The sequence below is a fragment of the Macrobrachium nipponense genome, chromosome 9 (genome assembly GCF_015104395.2).
Source record: "Macrobrachium nipponense isolate FS-2020 chromosome 9, ASM1510439v2, whole genome shotgun sequence".
NCBI classification, from domain to species: domain Eukaryota; kingdom Metazoa; phylum Arthropoda; class Malacostraca; order Decapoda; family Palaemonidae; genus Macrobrachium; species Macrobrachium nipponense.
The window spans coordinates 14,208,251-14,236,236 of record NC_061110.1 but is presented as its reverse complement, the minus strand read 5'-3'; the positions used below and the strand labels follow the sequence as shown (position 1 = coordinate 14,236,236).

General features: G+C 36.9%; 1 protein-coding gene across 3 annotated transcripts in view; it reads right to left on the bottom strand.

The window, feature by feature from the left end:
- The window catches only part of LOC135218340 (serine/arginine repetitive matrix protein 1-like), a 61,469-nt gene that overhangs the window by 13,706 nt on the left and 19,777 nt on the right, over window positions 1-27,986 (bottom strand). For all 3 annotated transcript variants that reach the window (XR_010315296.1, XM_064254567.1, XM_064254568.1), the window contains exons 2-4: window positions 27,307-27,435; window positions 23,259-23,466; window positions 1,043-1,157 (exon numbers count right to left, since the gene is read on the bottom strand). Coding sequence is in view for 2 of the 3 variants with exons in the window: in XM_064254567.1 (XP_064110637.1) it covers window positions 1,043-1,157; window positions 23,259-23,466; window positions 27,307-27,435 (452 nt within the window). In the remaining variant the exon portion in view is untranslated. The remainder of the gene's footprint in view (window positions 1-1,042; window positions 1,158-23,258; window positions 23,467-27,306; window positions 27,436-27,986) is intronic.

Sequence of the window (27,986 nt, the reverse complement as noted above, 5' to 3'; positions counted from 1 at the left end):
CGTTTCCTGGAATGAAATCCTTTCAAGCCTTCCATCCATTTCCTGAATGAAATCCTCAAGCCTTCCATCAGTTTCCTGGAATGAATCCTCAAAGCTTCATCCAGTTTCCTGATGAAATCCTTCAAGCCTTCCACCAGTTTTTCTGGAAATGAAATCCTTAAAGCCTTCCATCCAGTTTTCCTGGAATGGAATCCTCAACCGTCCATCCATTTTCCTGGAATGAAATCCTTCAAGCCCTTCGCATCCAGTTTCCTGGGTATGCAATCCTCAAAGCCTTGCACCAGTTCCTGGTATGGACATCCGCAAGCCTTCCATCCATTTTCCTGAATGGAATCCACTTAAAGCCTTACATCCAGTTTCTGGAATGGAGTCCTCAAAGCCTTTCCATCCAATTTCCTAGAATGAAATCCTCAAAGCCCATCCATCCAGTTTCCTGAATGAAATCCTTAAAGCCTTCCATTCAGTTCCTGAAAATGGAAATCCTCGAAGCCTTCCATCCATTTTCCTGGAATGAAATCCTCAAAGCCTTCCATCCAGTTTCCTGGAATGGAATCCTCGAAGCCTTCCATCCATTTTCCTGGAATGAAATCCTTAAAGCCTTCCATCCAGTTTCCTGGTATGAAATCCTCAAAGCCTTCTATCCAGTTTCCTGGAATGGAATCCTTAAAGCCTTCCATCCAGTTTTCTGGAATGGAATCCTCAAAGCCTTCCATCCAGTTTCCTGGAATGGAATCCTCAAAGCCTTCCATCCAGTTTCCTGGTATGAAATCCTCAAAGCCTTCCATCCATTTTCCTGGAATGAAATCCTCAAAGCCTTCCATCCAATTTCCTGGAATGAAATCCTCAAAGCCTTCCATCCATTTTTTTGGAATGGAAACCTCTTAGACTTCCGTCTAGTATCCTGGAACGGTAATATCAAAGACTTCTGTCCAGTTTCCTGGAATAAACATAACGAAGACAAGCGTTCAATTTGCACGAATAGGATTTTAAAAATATACCACTAATCTAACTGGAGGAAACTAAGAATATCGCATCCGCTTACCTGGAATGTGAGGGGCAGGACGTCATTATCCAGGACTTCAGTCAGGCAGAAGGCCAACATAAGGAGGACGACCATCTTGCCATACATACTGGACATTACGACCCACATGTAGGTGCTGAAAGAGAAGGACGTTTTAGAAGGGCAGAGTACAAGTGAAATACAAGAGTAAAGCTACCGAGAAAAAAACATACAAAGAGCCTTGAGGATACTTGATTCGTTGAAGCACATCCGCGACAACTACAAAGGACTTAGTTACTTTAAAATCATAACATTATTCATTCACGATATTTTATTTGTTAACGCCCATCTGCCATAACAATAAATGACGGAGTTTAAAAAAAAAAACATAATACTTTCCTCAGTTCACCATAAAAAACGGTAGGATTACATAGTAAAAACTAGCAAAACTTCCCAAAGATCCCCTTCAATCCATCTCTAAATCTAATCAACTAGTTCCATGACCAACCCTTCCACGTAAATGCATTGAAATGCTCCAATAGCTTTTGGAGAAATCTTTATGAGAAACAAACAATAAATAGTTATTCGTTTACATCTCAAATATATTCAACGTAACATCAGTAACTTCATAAGCAGAACAAAATCTTACGCTTTTCCCCTCTCTAAATTTTAGCATTTGTGAGGACATAACAAAATCCCTTGACGCCACAGAAAGAAGTTTGCTGGATTAATGTAGTGAGAATGTAGAAATTACTTAAATATAACGGAAATACACGTATACACACAATAGCATATATGTGTGTGCGTATACATATATACACTTATATATCTCATATATACGTGCATGTGTATATACTACTTCACCTTTATGGCTTTCCTATCAGAAAGAAAAATCGATGAACAAAAGAAGCAAAACGAAATATGTACCAAGAAAATGTGAAAAAAACCTGATAGCATACCAATGAAACATTTTAATACGAAAGAATATTTTCTGCACGAAAAAAAAAAAAAAAAATAGAAGTAATCATCACACAATCATGTGTGGAACCTAAATAAATTTCAGACTCATGTCGGGACCGAACCCAGATCTTGCAACTGAAAGGTATGGGCACTACCAACTGAACCAGACAAGTAATAAATGTAACGATTAGTCGTTATTTGTTTTAAACAACCATTACGATGGTTGCATTGTTTCCCTTACTCGCCAGTGTTTATCGTCATGGTGACGAGGTTACTTTTGTCGTGGTGTGAGTGATAGCTGCAGACAGGTTTTGGATGTTGGCGACCTGAGAGTTTTGGAAAACCTCGGCTGAGAAGGCAACAGCATCATGGCAGTATTTGAGCAACTGGAAGTCATTTGTGACTTCAGCAAGTATCCTTTACCTGTTGGCCGTGGTAGGAGATGGATGGGAGATTGATAAACCATAGTCGTCTGTGGAGCAGTTTAGTTCCAGTTCGACTACAGATATGTTGTATTGACGATTCTTCCGCGATCATCTGTGTGATGGCCGTGTTCCAGTTTGCAGTTGGTGACTGCTTCGATGCTTTCACGGAGATCGTCTATTGGTATTCATCCTTTTCGACAGCTGGGTCTGTCGTGTCGTCTCTACCGAGATTGTTATGCGATCCGGAGTTATGCAGTTTGGTGTTATGTTTCTGTGCTGCATGATTGTTTGTTTGCTGATGGCTTATTCATATTTAATTGTTTATACTTCTTATTATTGTATGATTCTGTATGCTGCCTATTTGTTGTTATTATTATTATTTATGCTGTTAGTGTGATTATATTAGTCTTTTCGCTTTTGCGAAAGAGTTTGTTTTTCCTTACGACTGTCATTCGTAAGTATTTCTGGTTCCTCGTCTCTATGTATATCTTAGTAGAGTGGTTCTTCTTAAATTAAAGGAGATGATTCAAACGGATAAGTTGAAAAAGGTACAACAACTTTATTCTGTAACTCCATAATAAGAGAGACAGTTCGGTCGGGAGACCGATATGTTTGATCGCTAGAAATGAACTGGCTAATTAGAGCATCACGTTGATAGCGAAACATTAGCTATCTCAGCGATTTCACATAAAAACATACGTAGTCCGCCGGCTCGGAAGTTACAAGTTTTTTTCCGGCGTAGGTTAACAGGTCAACCGCTTCCCATGGAAGGCGTGTTGAAAAGATAGATAATATACAACAAGCTGACATATCAAACAAACCTAAATCAGGCTACTGCAGACATCGCATAGCGTAATCTAGATCTGCCTTGGTCACGTAGGACCCTCCTAATGCCAATGACCTCAGGTCATGGGTTTTTATTTACAGATTATGTAATTCTAAAATGTTTTATTTATTACAATTACCTGCTGTTATTCAAATTTTTATTTTAGGTGTCGAGCAAGTGTATGGCTCTGATTTAGTGCAATGCTCACTTCTGCTTTATTTCTGATGGATTTGATTATGTTTATCTATTTATTGATCATTTTGATAACTGATAACTGTATTTTCGCCACCCAAAACCTGGTCTCACTTGTAAATAATGTAATTTAACCTGTAAATAAATTAATATTAAGGTTATGTGTTTTGTTAAGTCCTCCCCCTTTATCTCTCTTGCCTTTCGCAGCCCAATTTCTTGTTTTTATTTTGAACCTGCTGGTCTCTAATAACGAGACCATTACATAAAAGATATATTTATAAATAACTGCTTCATGAAAGTGATTTTGGCTGATCTAACACATATAGGGCATCGGGCCGTTGTCAAGAGCTTTGACTGACTGATGGACAGATATGTAAATTTATTTTAAGAAAAATAACAAACTTATATATAGATAACAAAGGAAAAATCCTGGAATCACGAAATATATTGGTTTTCGAGAAATATACAAACGGTTGAATTCCCTCTGTAATCCGCAATACATACATTATTGAGAAGCACAAAAGCTGAGGGTAGACAGAGGATTAATCAGTTTTATTACTCCACAAGAAAATGAATAACATCTCTTGTTATTACCTAGCTAATTTTTTCCTCTGGAAAGTTGTGTTTTCTGTTCACTCTCTCTCTCTCTCTCAGGTTCAGATACAAATCTAACTCAATCACAGCATTACTTATATATCATTCGAGCTACAAATGTCCTTTAATATCTAATTCACTCTACCTCGGAATTGATATATTTTCATATATGTACCGAAGGGGAATTTTTAGTTGATAATAATTTCGTCCCCTCATGGGATCGAACCACCGTCCAGTGGACGGGAACGAAATCAGGACGGACAGTGACGTTATCAAGTCGGCCAACAGATGATATATATGAATCACGGTGATGTGATAATCATTCATATATATATTATATATATATATATATATATATATATATATATATATATATGTACATAAATGTAATAGCCACAATGCCCTCATAACTTCTCAAATTCTTGGCTTTTTTTTTTTGTTTTTTTTTCACACACGCTTGTCACTACAAAGCCTCGAGATCCAACTTCAAAGAAATATGAAAGAAAGTCATGAAGTCGGTAGCGGGAAACGAGCCCGTGATACCATAACCACTGACATTTACATATGCATCTGATAAAAGTGACCAGTAGATTCTACGTACAGACACACATGCGCACATGCGCACCACACACACACACAGCACACACACATATATATAGATATAGAGATATATATAAATATATATATATATATATATATATATATATATATTATATATTATATATATATATATATATATAGATAATTATAATTAATTGGATTTTGCTTCAAAACTTGCTTTACTGAGACAATGGGGTTTCCTTTGGTTATGCTCCCCAGCATCCAGTCGCCCCCCACCCCCCGCCCCCGCGCTTCAGCTGGTATGCTCAAGAGATAAACGCTACTGGCTCCATATGGTCAGCTGTGTTCTGGGAAGTATGGCGCCGGGGGGAAAATGTGGGCCACTGTAGAAAAAAAGAAGAAAAAAAATGCCTTCGACTATTGTTTTCATCACGAAGTTCACCAAAGTTCCGTCGGGGTGTCTTTGGAGAAAGAAAGGGCCAGCAGCATTCTGAGGATTTCACGAGTACAAAAAGCACAACTAGCTAAAATTATTCACCGACCTAAAGTCTTTAACTTCAAGTAAAGCAGCATCCCAACAGCGTAGCCAACTTCTTATCAAGGAGACTATAATAGATTCCCATCAACCGTGCATCTGATGTCTAGGCCAGTCCGTTATGACGCTCCTGATTGGCTGTTGATAAGCCAATCACAGGGCTGGAAACTCTCAGTCTCTCAAGAGAGAGTTCACATAGGCAGGATGTATGTTCCACCTCTCCTGAGGGATACTTTTGAAAGACGTACCCCTATGAGAGATGGAACGTACATCCTGCCTATGTGAACTCTCTCTCGAGACTAAGTTTCCAGCCCAGAGACTGGCTTATCAACAGACAATCAGGAGCGTTGTAAGGGACTGGCCTAGACATCAGATGCACGGTTGATGTAATCTGCTGTAGTAATATAACATAGACTGAAGATTCTTGTCAGTTAGACTAGCACCTTAGAAGTGCAGTGTAGTCAATACCTTCTAAGTTAAGATGCATTCTATGCAATTTTATGCATTCCATGTAATTTAAACCAGCATCCAGGTAGCACAGCAAACTCCTTGTTAGTCTAACCAGAATCCTGCCGCTGCACTACGCTCTCTGTGAGTTCAGTCATTGCCAGAACACGTTCTAGATTCTCTGTAAGTCAGGAAATTGACCTAGCTTAGTATTTGTATCAGCATTTTAGAATTTAGACCATTGTTCTAGTGGTGAAGACACTTCCCAGGAATTTACACCATTGTCATAGTAGTGGAGCCAGATCCCAGGAGTTTGCACGGTTATCCTAGTAGCAGAGCTAATGCCGCGGTATTTTGACCAGTTAACTACCTGGTTAGCGAAGCCAGGACCTTGTAATGGTGACCAGCATCCAAGAAGTACAGCCATACTCCTTGAAAGGTAGACCAGCACCACAGCAGTGTAGCCAACTTCCAAGAAGTATAAGAGACCTTTACTCCAACCATGAAAAGCCAGCTCCCTAGAGCCTTCAATAACTGTATTCCAAAGAACATGAGAGAGAGAGAGAGAGAGAGAGAGAGAGACTCACCTTCCAATCTTATTCAGAAGCCATCTCTCACGAGATGCCACGGAGGGTTCTCTGGACGAGTAGTGGCTGTACGTGGAATTCCTCCGGAGGTCCACGATAGGGGGAAGTTTTCCCACAGGGGTCATGCTTAGCGTGCGTACGCACCCTCCCCCTCTTCCCCCCCTCCGGGAAGACCTCATCCCATCCGAAAACTTAGGCTTGATGAAGTTCAGCTTTGCCACTTTCATTTTGACTGTTTTTTTCTGTTATTTTATGGTCCTATTTTGTACTAGCGATTCATTTCAATTTTTCTGCATTTATTACTTTAATTTCCACTTAATTATTGTTTTTTGCAGCCGTGAAAGCTCCATCTTGTTTCCTTTGTTTTTCCACTTACGTTTTTCAGAACCTCAGTCGCTCTCTCTTTGTCTCTAACTTTTATCACTGTTTTTTAGTCCTTTTTTTCACTGATCGTTTCTAGTTCCCTTCATTCAGTGATAAGGGGCACCTTAATTTCTGTTGCAAATGCAACAATGCAGCTTTCTTCCACAGCTAATTCTTAATTCTGAACGTAGCGATGTATATGGATTGCACAAAACTAAATTTATTTTCAATGGAGCACTGCAGTCAATCTACACAGAGAGGGACTTTCGTATTAACGCAGTTTCCTAACGAAGAAATTGTGAACATTTTAACATTACGCTTCAGAATCTGAGTTATTCTGAAAGCTTACAGGGATCACTTCTATACTTCTCTTCTGTTGCTTCCCTGGAGGGTGATTTTATTGTGATTTTGTTTTGCTGCGGCAAATTCATTCAGGGATCTTCTGCAGGAACTATTCAGTTGGCCTCAACATGGGGCTACTTCCGGCTCCCACATAGGGTGAGCCCTTCTTTATTTAAAGCTACTCTCATTGCTTCCAGGTGGGGCTCTTCAGTGTAAGAATACTAAGGATTATTATTGAATGGCTACTCTTTCAAGTTATTTTCCTTGCTCTGAGATGGAGCTTTTCCAAGAACGGTTTGTTATGCTTGCATGAGGGAAAGATGAATCTTATTTTCTTTGTAAATTTATTTTAAAAGTGATCCACGCAAAAAACAGTAAAAACGAAAAGGCATACAACACACTGCATAACACCTCGTCAAAAAATGCACTTAATCACCACTGCGCCAAATTCAATAAAGAAGAAGATGGAAATCCACGAAGCACCGCTAAAAGTACACAAATCAGATGCTAAATGAGAAATCACCACTGTCCGTTGTAGGTCTTCAGCCAGCGAGGTAGAAAGATCCGTTCTCTCTCGCGATGATTCCCCAGATGCAGAAACGTCCGGTTGAACTTTTCCAATCTCTCACACACTACAGTCAGTCACACACTGCCAAAACTTTCTGCAAGGCTCCCCCTGCGTAAGCTGCATTTGACACATCCAATCTCCCCCCCAACCCTCCCCAAAACCATCCCCACCCTCACAGCCCATAAGGGAGGTGGAAAATATTTCTCGACGATCGCCCCTCACGAACCACCCACACCCAACCCCCCCCCCCTACCCCTCTCCCACACCACACACACGCACATCACCAACGGCACCATTCAAATCCACCGACACCGCCTCCAAGCAGTGGATTTTGAGGCCACCTACGTCACTTTTCCCAGTGGAGGAGACGCCATATGGAAAAATCATGACGAACTCCTCTTCTTCTTCTTGTCTTTGCTTTGAGGAAGGCAGAGCGAGCGGCAATAATGCTGTGGTTGCTTAATGTACGTTTTAATGAGCATGACAAAACATTGTTGCTGGGGATTTTAATAATAATAAAATAAAATTAAGGACTTTTGGGTAGATTCTCTCGGAAGGTTACTGGGTGGCTTGTCCACCACCGTTACTTATATTATATATATATATATATATATATATATATATATATATATATATATATATATATATTATATATATATATATATATGTATATATATATATATATATATATATTTTTTTTTTGCTTACTTGGGGAGTAAGCCTACAAACTACATTGTTGTTGGGGGTGGGGGGTGTCTGAAAAATGTGTTTCGCATCGAGTAAAGGGTACAGGAATTTTACGATATGATATTTATGATTCATTTATTAGAATGAAAATTTAAAAAAAATAAGTAATGTTCATATTAATCAGTAAGTACAGTCTGAAAGTGCTCCTCCTATCAGATTTTCTGAGTTTTTCTCCTATCTGATTTTCTGAAAGTTTTTCACAATAAAAATTATGCATGTTAAACTACGTACTTTTTTTAAATGAAAGTATTTCCCCTAACTCGTTTTCCAATGAGATTTCCTCTCAAGTCTTCAGGTGAGGTTCCCAACTAATTATCCGGGCAGGTTTCCCAGCTATTTGGGGTGGGGTGCATGATTCCGAAGTCGTTTTAGACAGCTTTCCTTATAACTTTCAAGACAGATTACCGTATAAATTTCTGGGAAGATTCTCTGCTGGAATTTTCTGTTCAGGATTCCTGTCAAATCCTTCTCCAATGGAATGATTCGCTTATCAACAAGTAAGTATGAGAGAGAAATACAGAAAAAATACAAAACAAATAAATGAGTACCTGAATACTTTTAAAACAAAATTTAATAAATAGTCATCGATAAATAGGTAGATAAGTAAAAGAATAAATAAATAAGGAAATAAATTTTTATTAGGTAAGTAGAAGACTTCATGCGTGTCGCTTGTTCAATGCCCTACTTAAAAAACCTCACACATAATTGCGGGGAATATTCGTTACACCCAGGTCCACTCTAAACCTATATACTCATGTATGAACACACACATATGTATACACACACACACACACACACACACACACACATATATATATATATATATATATATATTATATATATATAATATATAGTATATATAGAGTATATACGTCCAAGTTACCATTTGTAAAAAATAATGTTACTATTCGCCATCACGTGTCATTCATGACCGGAAATGTGTAAAAATAAAATAAACGGATACAAGCGAAAAGTACCACGATTTTATATGTATGGGTATATTATTATAATATATAGTATTATATACTATATATTTTATATATGAGTATATACGTCCACGTTTACCATAATGGTGTAATAATAATTGTTCACTATTCGCTCATGCGTGTTCATGTTCGTGACAGGAATGTGTAAAAATAAAAAACGGATACAAGCGAAAGTACAGATTTATACGTACAGGATGAAAAGTTATGAAGTGACAAAATGGGTATGGATTTTATAAATGTTCTATATCCCGTTTAAATCTAAATCCTACTCGCTCCTTCTATCCATATCATTCTCATTGCAGTCTCCTTGTATGGACATTCTTTTAAAAGGATTACAGTTTACTACAATCTTGCTCACTTCTGATTCTTCGGTACTCGTTACGTCACTCTGAATAGAGCAAAACGGATAAATTTGATTTTATCATCTAAGGCACATTTCTCTTACTTCTTCAATAAATAAAAAAACAAAAGTTTCCTTTCTACCAAACCAAACAGCCAGTCCTTGTTTCCTTCGTTCATCCATTCAAAAAATTGTATGATATCTTTCTTTATTAAGCTGTAAGAACTAATGGACACATAAGTTCCAGTACCTACGCCCAGAAAACGAGAAACAGAAGGAAGGAAGAATGGAAGACGGAGAACTCCAAAGGAAGCTAAAATTGTGGTTTTTTTACATTTTAATATCACTGACTTCATTCTCGTCCCAGGGAATTAGATGTAGGTGTATTAAGGGGGCCTGATGCCATGAGAATTTTCTGACCAGGTGATTTACCTTGAAATCACTAATTACCAAAGAGACGTAGGACTGGAATTAAAATATAAAATACAGTCCAAGGGCCAAGCACTAGGATCTATGAGGTCATTTTGCGATACGAATAATACTAAACTTGTTAGGAGAGGGTTGAGAGTAAGACAGGAGAAAGGGAATGGGACATGAGGGACAATAAAAGGAATGAGAGGGGTTGCAGCTAGGGATGCTCCATAGAACCTTCATTAATGTCTACAATGCACCACGTGAGACCAAGGAAATAAACGTGGCAGAGTGTGATCTTGTAAACTTCTGGGAGACTTTTACATTTACGCATAAAACATACAGAAGCTCTCTCTTGTTTGAACAAGGCGACTCTTCAGGGTGAAACCTTGTTTGCACGAGAGAAAATCTCCTGCGCCCTCAGTATGCGATATACTTGTTGATACTACTCGGGATTTCTCCTACTTTCTTAGGATTTCATGTCATGAACTGAATTTATGATATGATGATAATAGTAATTATATTACAATATCAATAGTCAGTTAGGTACATAACCAGATCATAAATACGACAGATGACGAACACTTATAAAGCTGAAGCATGTCAGGCCTAATTTTCTTGTCAAAAATAGGGCCTAAGTGTTGAAAAATAAGAGATTGATGTATACCATCGTCATTTCAGTTTTTTTTTTAAGGGGTCGACCTCATTATAATCTGAAACAATGATACCATAACCCCACCTAACCTCAAAGTAGCAGCCTGACCAGGGAGAACTACCCGTAACCACGCCCCTTCCCCTCCCCCTCCCAAATATCGAACCCAGGATCCAACCTCCCTTCCAGCGTAACCATTTTCACGTATAAGCAAAAGAATGGCGTAAATGATCATCATCTAAATGGCTGCGGTGTGCGGGAAGAAGCTCCGTCACTGGTTCACAAGTTACTCATCTTAAGACGGTGTTAACTGACCAGAGAAAGTTCCTTCTACGCTAATGAGTGGGCCAATTGGGTCTCAACCCCCACCCCAAATCCGATTTTCACCTTCCCCCCAATACCCCCCCCCCCCCCCCCCACAATCCATACCCATGGAAAAATTTCACTGAAGCAATGACGATGGCCTCCCAAGTTACGTAGCTAATACATAATAATAATAATAATAATAATAATAATAATAATAATAATAATAATAATAATAATAATAATAATAATATCAACTACCTCTGATTTTTAAATTATCAACAAAAATGCTTCATTCCATAAATATCGATCACGATTACATACTAAATGTAGCTTATACTTTTTGCAAATTTACATTTGAACAAAAACTGCCAGGAACATGGATTAAAATCATTTTAATCTACATAAACAGCTAATGTATTTATTTCCTTGCAGGCAATGACCATCTTTTTAAAAAATAAGTTTTTCTTGTATGGTTGATTGTCAATCAAGACGACGGTTCTGTCAACTGACTCATTCCTCATCATAATCAAAAGTGGTGTCATGTTTTAATTGAATGGGACGGATTAATTGAACACTTAACCTTACTAGCTCTTTTGTATGTATGTACAAGTAAACACACACTATTTATACATATACATATATTATATAAATATATATATATGTATATGTTTGAAATCACTTAAATGCCATTTCCCCTTAGGGAGGGTACCACCAGTGGGTGTTAAGCATCCAGTTCTAAGCAAGCTTTAGCGATGAGGCCTGTGACTGCACGCCTTGCTCCAATTTGGGAGCAACCCACCGTAGCCAACTAACAACCGAGTGCATGTTTGTTTAGGTCAATGTAGAGACTATATATATATATATATATATATATATATATATATATATATATATATATATATATATATATATATATATTATATATATAGTTTTCAGGAAACGTTTCCAGGGACTAAGTATCTCTTCCTAGACAACTTTCCAAATTTTACGAAATTTCAGGAGGTACGATGCAAATCATCGAAGGAAAATGATACGCTAATACGCAATATATAAAAAGGGTATTTACACAGAGCCGAGTGCCGTCCTCGGGTCTCTTCTGAAGCAAGAAATCATAAGAAAGGCCGAAATAAGTATACGATAGAGGCAAAGGTGGGGTATTGATTCATCGACGGGAGCACCAGCGAGACATGAATCAAACTCGTATGCGATACCATCTCCCGATTTGATGGCGAAAGGAAGTGGGCCGAAAATGAAGCTGATGTAGCACTTCCGCTCAAACAGCAGTCTACACACATCTGCGTGTGTGTGCGTCTGTGTGAGTGCGTGTGTGAATCGCTCCCTCTTTTTCCTAAGCACGAATTTTGATTTAGCAAAATTGCTGTTGACAGGGCACCAGATATTGTGGTACGAGTATCATTATGATCAGAAACAGGCAGATTTTGGGTCACCGAGAGCTACAGACTAATACTACTTCACTGTTTTACTTAAAAGTAAAATGAATTTTGCCAAATATAATGTCCTAGGCGAAGACTTGGCAATTCAATGGCCATAGTCGACAAATCACGATTCAAGTTGTTCTTTAAAAGTGCGACTTCATAGCTCGTGGGAAACGTCCTTTCCTCTATGGAACGAAGTGGATTCTTGACCTTGAAAGTCAATATCTTGGTGAGCATGACTATGTCACCATTTTGGATTATATTAATTATTATATGAAACATTCGATTATTCATTCATTTTGTGCTTCGAATGTCTTGTATAATTTTCTTATACAAAAGTGGACAGAAAATGTTCAGGCACATTCTATTTTACGAGAAGATGTAACACTCAAAGCGAATAATTAATTCAGCAGATGTTAAATCACGGATTACGTACAACTAGGAACGCCACTAACCGTGATATGCGGCGAACATAAAAGAAACCACAACTGCAAATGAATAAAGCTTGGAGAAAATGGCATTAAAACCGCCGTTCTTGTCTGCTTTGACATATCCGCCCGATAATGTGTAGTAGGTGATGATGTCACTGAGCTGTACCTGGTTTTAGACGGCAGTTTAGTAGCAGCAGTAATGAGGCTACCAACGCCATCTGTTGCGGGGTGACCGTTATCATCACACGAGACAGGCAGAGTTGACACGATTATATCTCTCGATTCAGGTCTAAGTCGATTACCACCGGCACATTTTTATGGTTTCGAAAATGCATATTGGTTAAGCCAACACAAGGTAATGCTGAATATCGAGTTTCCCAAGGGATAGATTTTGCACAGAAACTGCTGCTGATTATATATATATATATATATATATATATATATATATATATATATATATATATATATATATATATATATATACATATACATATGTACATATATATATATATGATATATATATATATATATATATATATATATATATATATATATATATATGTGTGTGTGTGTGTGTGTGTGTGTGTAAATAATCACTGCCAACATGAATAAAACTCGACGAAATTAGGTTCTTGTAAAAATCCATCTGAATTAGACATAATTTGTGTATGCACGCAGAGCTAATATCAATTTTCACCCTTCTTGGTGATGTAGAAGCAAAGCTTGCCTCAGTCCTCTGGCCAGCATGGGTTCGAATCCCACCTCGATAGGAGAATTTCTTTATTCGTTTCCACTTGAATTTAAAGGTTTTCTATGAAAAGAATCACAACAAACACACACAAATATGAGAGTGAATGCGTGCGTATCTCTGTGTACGCACAGACTACATTAAGTAGATTGCTTTCTGAAGAGACTGATTGATTTATTATATACTATAACTGGCGTCACAACAATTAGGTTATCGACGCCACTTTCTGGAGAGAAAATCTTATACAATGTTCACGAAGACTTTCCATTTTAAGTAAGAAAACTATAGTACTTTGTCTTTTCGCAATTGCCAAAAACTACAACAGACAAGAATTCTCATAAACCACGAAGAAGGATAAAAAAAATAGATGAAAGCATAATGCAACAAGTAATTGCAAGAGAAAAAACAAGAGAAAGCTAATGATCATGGCAAGGTGTTCCATATTTGGCTATTAACATGCCGCTTGGCTATTAATAGCTCATCATTTGGTTCTAAATAGCACATTGTTGCCTCTTTTTTGTTCAGCTTTTCTCCTCTTCTTTTTAGTCTGCAGTCGAGGGGAGGCCACTCGTTCGTACGTCGTTCTACTTTGCTTGGTTTTGTTTCGCTCTTTTAAACCAGCGACTATTCATTTCTGTGAAAGAGGCGTCGAAGGTCGTTGCCGTTGAGACGCCACATTATACATCAAAACAATCAATCTTCTACAAAAGCTCGCTTAGCAAGTGATTGGTATTTCGGACTTGTTCCTTATAGGCATTTTTCGTAAAGTATTTCCTTCTGTTACTCACATTCTTCCATCAGTAAAAAGGTGACTTCAGAGGGTATATACCACTCCGGTTCTCAGCGAGTCTTTGGGATGTGGTTGCTAGCTAGCTCCATGCCTTTATTCGGCCTGGCTGCGACCATAGCTTTACTCTCTCTCTCTCTCTCTCTCTCTCTCTCTCTCTCTCTCTCTCTCTCTCTCTCTCTCTCTCTGTACCAAGTAATTGATTCTCTGTTTAGTTCCAGAGGCACAAAGATTTTTCCATGAATTGGTCCAAGTGCTCACAAACACCTACCAACATCACCCCAGTGATGCCAACCCCTCTAACCCTACGCCCCCCTACAGGAGATGAGAAATTACCTTACATAACTGAAAATGACAAAACATTCTGCGGTTATGATAAAAGATAAATCTTTAGATTATGTTTATATGCAATATCTCAAATACTAATAAGCATATTGATCTAAACCTACCTTGTTACAATTACCCTACACTTGAAAATATTGCCCTGCTCTTAGATTTTGCCCATATTACCCTACGCGTAGGGCAATTACCCTACAGTTGGCAACACTGGTGAAGACCCAGCGGAGTCCACACCATCATCTCGTGTCTCGCTGGCCAGGAGAAGTTTGATTGCGGACTCACTTGGATCACAATAATATTGATAATATCGATTACATATGATTCTCGGTTTCGGTGAGCGGGACCATATTCGTCGTCACATATGGCCGGCCGTCTTTTGTCACGCTCCCCAGCGCAAGAAGTCTCGTCTTTAGTTTCCACCCGTTACAATCTGGTCTTAGTTCTGGTAGCTGGACCTCACTATTTAAAGAAAGGTTTTATATCTTGCACGGACAGTTATATAAAATATCTTATAGACAATCATAGATCGTTATCTATAAGTTGTCGCACCCAGAGGACCGCAAATCTAAAATTATTCTTATTTATCATTGTTCTACTCCGGTATTCAGCCAGAATTTCGAATGAGTTTGCGAACGAAACGTGCTCTTTTTGCCAACGTAGTCAGCCACTCGTTACGGGCTGCTCTATGAGCAAGAGCCCGTGCTGGCATAAGGCCAGTTAAATATAAAGACAACAACAGTCTGACACTCCTTGATGGGATCCAATCAAGTCTAGGCGATTATTATTTTAATATTCAAAATAAGCATATATTCATGGATAGCTAAACAAGAAAAAAATCAGTAATTCGCAGAGAAAGCTTCACCTCAACAGAGAGAAAGAAAGACACTTGAAAAAGAGAGAAAGAAAGAGAAAAGAAAACTAAAAAAAAAATCAATTGGAGAGGGCTATCAAAAGAGAGAGAGAGAGAGAGAGAGAGAGAGAGAGAGAGAGAGAGAGAGAGAGAAACTCTCACAGAGAACCTATTTGTGTGAGAGAGAGAGAGAGAGAGAGAGAGAGAGAGAGAGAGAGAGAGAGAGAGAGAGAGAGAGAGAGAGAGGTGGCCACTGGCCGTTAAGAATCTGGATCCTTGGCAACATAATGCACACCATCCTCCATTGGATGACAAATGATTTACAAACGGGACTTCTTCAGCACAGTATTACAACGAGGTGTCCCAAAGAGGCAATGGCATTAAACATCAAAATTTACTTGGAATAAATAATTTACTGTAAAAAAAATTAAAGCGTTAATACTTAAGGCCACGAATAAATGAAATACATAACTTGTTAAGAATTTAACTTTTAACTATAGGAAACTGTTCATTTGCAAAAAACCAATTTTGACTTGACATCGACATGAAATATATCACACAGCTGAATATCCAATTACACATACAATTCATATACTCATATTATTTCTTCCTTTATTTATATTGGTTGCTGTTAATTATTTATTTATTATCGCTTTATAATTAGTGTGATTCATAAAATAATGTTTTTCTTTCAGTGCCACACATAAAAAAAGAGCTTTGCCAAGGACACCTATAAATAACTAATTTTTAGTTTTCTGTGAAAGAAAACTATTGAGATGCCTATTTGTCTGACCGCCCTCAGATCTTCAAAACTACTGAGGCTAGAGGGCTGCAAATTGTTATGTTGATCATCTACCCTCCAATTATCAAACATACCAAAATGTAGACTATCTTGAAGACAAACTCTCTCTCTCTCTCTCTCTCTCTCTCTCTCTCTCTCTCTCTCTCTCTCTCTCTCTCTCGTGAGACGCAGCTTTGGTAAATGCTTACACTGAATATTAACATTGATTATATTCACTTGGTAATATTATATTCTAAGTCATCATATATATTTTAACTTACAGACGGTAATTTACGATGCAAATAAGGTGACCACTTTACGCCCAAGAGAGGCAGAACTTTAGTCTATGCAAATCAGCAAATGATCATTCTCCTGACATACAAGAACAACAACAACAGTATAATAATAATAATAATAATAATAATAATAATAAATAATAATAATAATAATAATAATAATAATAATAATAATACCATGGGACACCAGAGTAGAAGAGAAAGAGAGAGAAAAGACATGTAAGTATCAGGACCTGAAAATAGAAATAAGGATATGGGATATGCCCGTGGAAATTGTACCCATAATCATAGGAGCACTAGGCACGATCCCAAGATCCCTGAAAAGGAACCTGGGAAAACTAGATGCCGAAGTAGCTCCAGGACTCATGCAGAAGAGTGTGCTCCTATAAACAGCACACATAGTGAGAAAAGTGATGGATATCCCAAGAAGGCAGGATGCAACCCGGAACCCCACACTATGAAAACTACCAAGTCAAATTGGATGACTGTGATAGGTATAAAAAATGAAGGAAATAAATTAAAATAATAATAATAATAATAAAATAATAATAATAATAATAAATAATAATAATAATAATAATAAATAATAATAATAATAATAATAATACTAACAATAGTTTCTCTAAATAAACCAAATTAGAGTTCTACCTCTATTTTTTTACATGATGCAAATCTTGAAAAAAAAAGATTTCCTCATGTGGAATTTAAAACTTCCCCATGGGGTATTCAAAGCCTCCCCATGGGGGAATCCATCACTAAGGAAGCCTTTAAAACAGACTAATTGAATAAAGATGACTTGCAATTGCATACCGCTTTTAAGGACCGCAATTTCCTTGCAGATTCTTTTGTGTTGTTCAAGCCCGGTAATTGTTACGTGATGACAAGTAAATATATTCAGGTATATTAGAAGATCTTGCATTTACTTGGGTACCTGTCCCAATTTCGGCTTTTCCTTCAACTTTAATTATTATTATTATTATTATTATTATTATTATTATTATTATTATTATTTATTATTATTATTCGAACATAGCTACACCTGTTATCAACTAAAGAAAGGTGAGTATATCTTAATTGATTGATATATTGGCCAAAAAACTTAAAAATTAATCGTGTTAATTGCAGCGTGTTTTAGTCGTTGTATCTTTAAACAACAACAACAGCAACAACAATAATAATAATAATAATAAAATAATAATAATAAATAAATAATAATAATAATAATAATAATAATAATAATAATAATAATAATATTTTTTCTATCACAGTCATTCTATTCAATTGGGTGGTTGTCTTATTGTGTGGGGTTCCGGGTTGCATCCTGCCTCCTTAGGTGTCAATCACTTTCCTTACTAAGTGCGCTGTTCCTAGCAGCACACTCTTCTGCATGAGTCCTGGAGCTACTTTAGCATCTAGCTTTTCAAGGTTCCTTTTCAACGATCTTGGCATCATACCTAGTGTTCCTATGATTATGGGTGCATTTTCCACTGGCATATACATATCCTTCTTATTCCTATTTTCAGGTCTTGATACTTATCAATTTTTTTCTTTCTTTCTCATCTACTCTGGTGTCCCGTGGTATTGCGACATCAATGAGTGATACTCTTTTCTTGATTTTGTCTGGTCTACTGGCACGTATCACCCTATCTGTTCTGATACCATAGTTTCGGAGGATCTTAGCCTGGTCGTTTTCTATTATTATTATTATTATTATTATTATTATTATTATTATTATTATTATTATTATTATTATTATTATTATTCATAACGTGCCCAATTTCACATGGACAAAACTCAAGGGCACTTAGCTTCTAAAGGAGTATTGTGAAAACAGACCAAGAACAAACAAAGAACCACTTAAAAAGAAAATTCAACACGAATAATTATCCAGGCATAAAGGTCAATATCAGGAAGAAAAGCTCCTGTGTCTATAGCAAACGCCACGATCGTATAGACGTTTCCTGAATTTGGTGCAATATTACATGAACCAAACTCGGTTAAAAAAGACAATTGGAATTAAAAACATCTTAAAAGTACAGACACTAAAAGAGGCTATTTTAACATAGTAGTAAGTGACCTAAATGACAATCAAATTTTAAATCAATTTGTGAAGCAATTAAAGTTTCAGTTTCAACCCAATACACCATGAAGGCAATTTACCCAGATCAGCAATTCATCTTGGAAACAGTATTGAGGCAATAAATAGAAAAATGACTCGCTAGTTTTATTTATTACCTTAAGGTAATAAATATAACTAGCACGTCATTTTTTAAATTACATTTTAAACGAACCATATGTAGCTAAAATGGCATAAAAGACTTCATGCAACTTGAGTGGAAATTATTTTAAAATCTACACAATACAGTTGACACTTTTAACCGGAAAATAATTACCTGAATACAATCGCAATTTGCAGCCATAAACCAACGTAATTAGAATGGAATTCCTGCCATTATCTCAATAAAAACAAATAATTGCCATAATAATGGAAAATGAACTAGATGAATCAATATAATATACCTAAAATTACCTCCAATTAGTCATGTGGCTGAAGCGACAGGTAACTTAGTGGTAATATGAAAGTGGAATAATAGAGAGAGAGAGAGAGAGAGAGAGAGAGAGAGAGAGAGAGAGAATTTTGGGTGCCTAACGGATAAAGGAAAGGGAACTGTGTAGAAAGAAGCGAAAACCCAGTTTCTTAGAATATGTAAAAAATATACACATCAGGGAAAACGGAATGAGAAGAGTTCCGAAGCAGAGGCTTAATTTATAAAACAGAATTGAATGCATCTAAAACGAGATGGCTTTCACGGAGACAAACCGTCAGTTCTTCACCGTTATCCACCGCAATCATCAAAATCCGTCCGTACGTTCTTGAGATACATAGCTATCAGTCACTAAGAAACGAATCTCCTTGGAAGAGATGATAATGAACTATGAAAGCAGAATAAAGTTTAGTTTTCCTACAGATACTCTTGCCAACTCAGCCTCACAAAGGGAAGATCTTATACGGTAAGCCTCTATATAACAATTATGGCGATTGATTGATTGATTGCGAGTTATCTGGCGTAACAACTACCAGGGTCACCGACGCCGAATACTAAATGTGATCTTGTAACTTTAATAATATTTCAAACAAAATTTAAGATAATTTTATTAAAAGAACTACATATAAATATGATTTAAAAAAAATAATAAAATAAAATTCTGATGAAAAGAATTGTTAATTAATCTGATCAATTTGGCCTGGAGCCTGGGAAAAGCACATTTTCCCTAGTAAACAGTATCACTACAAACAGTAATTTGCTAAATCTTCAAGAAAAGGCATTGGTGACAACATTTGCTTTTCGCAGTTAAAGGTGAAACAGTTATGGGTGAAACCTTTTGGAAAAGCCATAGGTTTGTAAGAAACACAGTCCCACAAAAGACAACAATATTCAAAATCTTTAAAGAAAGGTGGTAACGGGGAAAGTGCTAAAACCGATGGTGTGAAATGCTGTAACCAAAGGCTCTGGTAACAGATAAATGTAGCAACAGCAAAAAAAAAAAAAAAAAAAAAATTTAGGTACAATGCGAACCTAGAATAGTGCAACTGTATGAATGAACAAACACGTTATAATAGCAACGGCAAAAAGAAAAAAAAAAAAAAAAAAAAAAATCGGAGGTGTACGATCCCTTAAAATAAACAGAAGCAAAAACTTAAACCAGAGAAACTGTCAAAGCCAAGAAAAGCAGTAAAGTAAAAGCTTACACAAACGAAGCATCTCAGGAACAACGAAGATAAAAAACAGCTACGACTGAACAATGAAAAGTGAAGGACCATCTCCATCTACTACAATCGAGCCTTTGAAAACTGTCAACGGTGAATACAGTTATGGATAAAAGGACGACCAACAGCGTCACAGAAGACAGTATTCGATACCTCTCCACCACCAGACCTCTATAGAGCCTAGTGGCCTGGACTGTTACGTAGGGGAGTGGGGGACTGGCCACAGGGAGGAGGGGTGGTGGGGAGACTGGCGTCTCTAAATGGCCTGTTCAGGGAAAATAATTGCTTTATAACGGAACTACAATAACCCACATCAACCAACCGCTGTTGTGGGAGGGGAGGGGAGGGGTGGGGGTCACCCAAATGTGGGGGAGGAGGTTTCTTTCTGGAGGGAGGGGCGCTAATGTTCGTCCTTCTTTTAATCTTTTTGACCTGAAGTTTGGAATTTTGATCTTTCAACTATTTGATTTATAACACGGCGTTTTTATATATATATATATATATATATATATATATATATATATATATATATATATATATATATATATATATATATATATGCATGTGAGATATTCGTTACCTGGCTATTCTCTTGGTGATAAGTTAAGCCTGAATTTGGACACCAAAATTAAATTCATGAAAAAGGTCTATGATGAATAAGACGATCAGAATCTGACGTGAAGTTTTTAAACTACTTAGCAATAACTAGGCTCTAAGCTCCTTCCGATTTCCTCTTATTTATCTAATTATCACCTTTTTCAATTACTTGTCTCTCTTTGCAAGTTGAGTTACTTTTGAGGCCCTCCGCCAATTCTGTCCAAACGGGTTTTCTGTCGAAGACTTAAAATAAGAAAGAAAAGAAATGAAGATTTCAAAGAATTGGAAAGGGTACTATTTGAATAAGACGATCAGAATTTTCAACAGTACCTATAATGGAGGACTCTACGATTTAAAAGAATTGCGTGAGAACTAACGGATAGCACTCCCTCGCTCCATTGGCTTCTCGAATCCAGGTAAAAATGTCGCAGGTAAAAAAAAAAAAAGTCACATTAATATTTCCTAGATAGTGAACCCCACGGGTAAATTTTAACCCGGTATGTATCGATATATCAACCTTTGCAAGGGCGTGTTTAGTACAAGCCCGTTAGGATTCCCGTTAAAACATAAACAAAAGACTGTAGATATCATACAGATAAAGAACCCGCAAGAAATATTGTGAATTTTTCCCTGTGACTATTACCGGTCACCATAAATTAATGTGGCTTTTTTCGCGTGACTTTTTCCTAGCTGAAATTGTGACTTTTTTTTTCTGTGACATTCGAGCCGCACTGTGACCGACTGCTGCTTACAACTGACCCCTACAGCCTGTTGCAAGTTTCTGGGCATTAAGATTTGGGATGAGGTTGAGGATCTCATGTCTTGTAGTCATTTCTTAAGATATTTATCTAGAAGTCAAAGGGTCGAAGAAACCTTAAGTTTGCTAAGGGACCATGACCCGAAGTATGTAGCTTTAGATTGAGAGAGAGAGAGAGAGAGAGAGAGAGAGAGAGAGAGAGAGAGAGAGAGAGAGAGAGAGAGAGAGAGAGAGCATATTTCCATCCACACACGATCTGCCACCCTTCAATCAGAATTATCTGCGTCACCCCCTCATTGTCTGTTTTTGCAATGCAGTCATTAACAATCATGCAAGGTTTGGTACCAGAAATAACAGATAGGAACAAAGATAATGAAGAAGAATATAAAATTATGTATTCTCCATTTTTAGTTCATCGATTCACAACTGAGGCTGAGTGGAAACCAGTACAGTACCTCCCGAATGTTAAGGATAAACATAAAATTAATGAATTTAAGAAAACTCTAAAATCTACTCCCCTAGTCTAAATTTCGTCTTTAAACATAAGGCACTTAGGAATTTTTATCACAAATTCCCGTTAAAGGTGAAATCAGGAATCATATCCTTTCATCTTAAGTATATTTTATGACTTGGAATCAATATTTTTTTCTTTTTTTTTGTTGCATAAATAATCAACTTCTGGTCGATCCCTAAATAAAAAGGGTATTCAGAGGCAAATTTGGCAATGAATGGCCTCCTGGCCCCAGCGCCGGCCCATATATTCATTCAAAAACATGAAATTTTCCATTAGATTAAACAAATTAGATCACTGGAACTATTACTGAAAGTATAGACTAAATTCTACGGGAAATTCGCCGCAGATTGAAATACTCCCTGGAAAACAAATCGCCTGGAAGGTCTTTTACAATAAGCTTTGCAACTCTTCAAGAGCACTCTCTGGAAAATATAACGAACTGGATAGTCTCTGTATCGCTATTCACTGGAAGACTACTGGAAAGCTCCCAATCACCAGTCCTAGAAAATAAAATCGGCTGGAAAATCTTTATCACCATTCACTGGAATGGCTGTGTGAAAGGTTTCTCTCTGAAATCCTGGAAAATAAAACCAACTGGAAAGTCGGTATCAAAATTCACTGGATAACTTGGAAAGGCTTCTATCACCAATCCTGGAAAACAACAAACTAGAAAATCTTTATCACCATTCACTGGAAGACTATGTGAAAGGTTCCTATCTAAAATCCTGGAAAATAACACCTCCTGAAGAGTTTCTATCAGTCACTAAATAAACTATCTGGAAGGTCTCTAAGACCCATCCTGGAAAATAAAACATACCCAACAACCCAATCCTGGAAAATAAGTCTAGAAAATCTTTAACACTATTCACTGGAAAACTACGTGAATGGTTTCCTTCTCCAGTCCTGGGAAACGAAACCACCTGGACAGTCTATCACAATTCACTTGATAAACTGATTAAAAGGTGTCTATCATCAATCCAGCAAGACAAAACCACCTGGAAAAACCTGCGCGACGACTACATATAATGAAAATTTCCACCACCAACCCCATGGAAGACTAAACTGCATGGAAAATGAAACTGGAACATAAAGGCCAAGGCTCTGTACTCACTAGGGCTCTGTCTTAGGCCTGTACCCTCCTCCAGCCTCCATGTCTCTGTCCTTCGTTGACGTCAACGACGAGGACGTCTTCTCGCCTTTGTCCTTCTTCTTGTCCTTGTCTGTGGAGTCCTCTGGGCAGTCGGCCGCCTCATCCGCCTCGTTCTTCAATTTCTTGTGCTTTTTGTTCTTTGCATTCGGCCCTTTGGAGAATCCGTTACCTGGAAGGGAGAAAGAAAGAGATGATTGACTGAAAACTGGCCTAGCAATATCAAAAGTCAATTCTGAATATATCTTATATATTGTGAATATATATATATATGTATATATATATATATATATATATATATATATAGAGAGAGAGAGAGAGAGAGAGAGAGAGAGAGAGAGAGAGAGATACACTGCATATTAATCTAATTCCTCAAATTTCCACAGCAACATCACATGCAAATTGCATACAAACAGACACGCACACAATTTATTATTATTATTATTGTTATTATATATATATATAATATATATTGATATATATATATATATATATATATATATATATATATATAAATTACACACACACAACTTCATAAAAGTGTCTAAAAATATATATTTATTCTTGACGATAATAAAATCTGGTGATGTGAAAATAAATGCAGCGAAAATGTAAGAAAATGTAAAAAGTATAATTGAGAAAAAAAGGATAAAAATAAATAAATGAACTAATTAAGTATACAGAGGATAAATAAACGTATACAGTAATAAGCTATGAGAAAAAATTCAAAGCTCGATACAATCGAAGATTACCATAAGCAGCGTAAAGACAGAAACTACATAACCAGATATTACTGGCCAAGCTGGTGAAAGATAACCGTAGATAACGCGGAGACAGGTACAGTTTAACAGGAAATAACACATTTGGAAGATAACATAAATGCCTTGAAGACATCATAAGATTAACCACAAGCAAAGATGGGGCAACAGAGCCAGAGACAATACAAGATCACCAGAGAGAAAAAGACAACCAAAACATTCCAGAGACAACTCACAGTTTAAAGCCATCCAGTAACAGATAAACAGTTGCAAATTGAACCAAAAGAACTGTAAGTTGAACCAAACCAGCTGTAGATTGAACCAAAAAACTGTAGATTGAACCAAAAAAACTGTAGATTGAACCAAAAAACTGTAGATTGAACCAAACCAAGTGTAAATTGAACTAAAACAACTGTAAATTGAACCAAAACAACTGTAAATTGAACCAAAACAACTGTAAATTGAACCAGAACAGCTGTAAATTGAACCAAAACAACTGTAAATTGAACCAGAACAGCTGTAAATTGAACCAAGACAAATACGGCAGAGACGCCTTGAAAAGGTAACCATAGTTTAAAGAAATATACTAAGATTTAAGTTAATTCAACATAAAAAAACCTTGAAGGCAACCGTAAGATAACCAGAAATCACTTGAAAGAGAAATACTAATGACCAAAAATGAACAGAGATGACAGATGGCAGGGTACAAGGAAACCAATTGTCAGGTCTACATTGAAAAATGAAATTTTAACAGGTTGCTAAGTAGTTTATGTTTAGCTCCTATATAATCTTATATAATTTGTTATATATTACCAATTATATGAATTATGCAATTCTTGTATATATATTTTATGTCTAAATATATACACATATGTGTGGTGTATACACACGCTATCAAATACAAACATACATACACACACACATGCTTTTCATGCAAACCCACAATATCACACCTGCTTCCCGAAGAATAATATAATATTTGGTTTGGAACACGCAACCACAATGTAATTATCAAATGCAATTATCTCCCGCTAACCGTGTTTGCATTGAGCGATAATTCTCTTTGAACGGTATCCTGGGTCTGCAGAAAAAAGTCAATGAAAGTCTCATAGTCGTAATGTATCGCGCTACAAAGAACAAAATGACAAAAACAAAACGTCAAAATGATGATTGAGGCTACAATGTCTACACTTTGCAATAAAACAATATCCATCGAGAATCTAGCAGCTGTTATGGAAACAGCTGGCCTTATTCCATAATGGGGCTCCATAAGTTATTTTACAACAAAAATCCTGTTAACTGCCTTTCCAGTTATATAGTTTATAGTTAATTTTGCCGACATACAGAGCGGCATATTACCGTTATCTGCTCTACAATATCGGTCCACTATTGTGTATATTCAAAATGAATGTGTTTTGACAATTTCCATTTATAGCAGAGGGGCAGAGCAAAAGATCATTTTTACCTTGACCTACATAATTGTTTAGTTGCATTTATCAACATTCAGAAAGCAACGTACTTGATAGATGGAAGATTGATGCACCTGCATTTTTATTTATATTTTGTTTCCAGTTCTAAAGAAATTGATGCATTAGTAATCATCATAAGGTCTCTGCACATAAAAAACAAAAACTCTGAACTCTTAACTATTCCTTTTTTAATATTTTGGATAACTTTCCTATTAAAAATTTAGAATTTGAGTTCAGGATTCGAATAACAGCACTCTTCTTCCTCGCCAGGATTCGAACCCGGGTTTGGATAAACAGCCGCCAAATGCTACGCTGTCCGAGCTATCTTAAATTTGCATGACAAGTTGTCCTCATCCAGAAATCAGGCACCATAGTTCACATGAAAACAGAGGCAAACAAATCATTTTTAATTCTGTGGAAGATAAATCACAGAGGGTTCTTGATGACACGCACCTTCCTTTTCCAAGAACCTCTGCTATTCGTGAAACCGACCCTAGGATAAAAGTTACTTATTTGGTAGCGAGGAATTAACCCTTACGGCGAAATTTCAGTGTATCAAAAATTATATATATATATATATATATATATATATATATATATATATATATATAGATATCTATATCTATATATATATATATTATATAATATATATATATTTATATTATACATCATATATATATATATATATATATATATATACACACACACACACACACACACCATAGAGTCGATCCAGAAATCAGACTTCCTTAAAAAAAATGGGGCTTCTCTAGGAAAGAATGAATGGTTCCATCTAATATTATGATCATGGGCTGCGCGCAACTTGGTCGCCTCAGGAGAATCGAACGGTTGTTTTTACCCTTCTTCCCGACAGAACGCCTTTGGGGAGCAAGTTCTAAGGTCTTCCCAGTCAAATGGAGTTTGACGCAGCTTTCCAATGAATTATTGGTATGTGGTGACTTCCATATCCGAAGAGACATCCGCTTATGACGTACGTGTTCAAATATACATACATACACGCGCCATACGAACTCGTACACATACATTATATATACATACACGCTAGGAATTGTAAGCAAATAGGGTATGTTTCCATTTCATGGCTGTCATTGCTGGTAAATAGGCTTACTGACCTAACATTTACAATATAAATCTTGAGACTGAGCATTTGTGCATGCAGACTAACATTATATCTACGCTTCGTGTTCGTGTTTTTGTGGATGATGGCATTAGCTCCAGTCTGTGTAAGCAAATTAGTTTAAACTAGATTCATCTTTACGAAAATGATCCCTACCTTGAGAGCGTGCAAATTAGTATTGTCTTGAGATTTTGTGTCTATGTGATTCGACGTTAAAGTTACGCCATTATTAGCTTGTCTGTATGAGAATATTCCCAAAACCTTGAATCTCTTTGAGTATACAAATTACCATTGCTATGGGTAAGGAATTCGTCATAACCTTAGGCCTCGTTGGTGTGTGTGTGTGTGTGTGTGTGTGTGTGTGTGTGTGTGTGTGTGTGTGTGTAAATTCAAATAATCTTGAAACCACGTCTGTATTACCTAGAGACAGTGTGCACTGCTTACATGAAGACTGCACATTCAGTATACATAAGCAATGTGAATCTTGGGTACTAAAGACAGTATTCAAATTCCTTGTATTTGTGTGGGACGAGTTAGCAATGCTAGACAACTATGTGTAGGTGTTCCACTGACACATGGAGTGCAACTGAGGACGAATCACTGATGCCAAGGGACACAGGGCATGTGTGTAGGAGAGTCCAAATTACCTTGAGATTTGGTATTGGTATTTGAAGGAGGCGAAGGCGGTGCAGGAGGTGGAGGGGGGTTGCCTGTCCCATGGGAGGACCCAGGTAGGTGGCCGTCTAAGGAGTCACGCTCTGGATGGTCTGGATACGCTGGAAGAATGATATGATATTAACACAAAATCAATAATAATAATAATAATGTTGAAAGTTATTGCTGCATCAGCTGCATTCAGTTTATGTAGAGTTTTTTCTATATTTCTTATAACAAAATTACAGAAAACTTTATATAAACTAAATACAGCTGATGCAGCAATAACTTTCAACAACAACAACAACAACAACAATAATGATAATGATAATGATAATGATATGATAATGATAATCATCATCATCATCATCATTCATCATCATCATTAGCACAAACAATTAATAGTATTTAACGGTCGTTGTCCAGTGGCTATTCACGACACCTCACCAGCCAAAGACTTGAGATCGATCACCGCTGGAAGGGGGCCATTTCAGGCTAGTTTGCTAAATATCCAGAGTGCCTCTAACCTCAGTATAAAATTGGATTAAGGTACCTACCGAAAAAAGATAGCTAACTGAGGTGTACTTCGATGGACACGACAAATCACAGATCATTATAAATTAAATCAGGACCTCAGTTGGTAACAAAACCTGGGATTAGATTCAACGCTTAA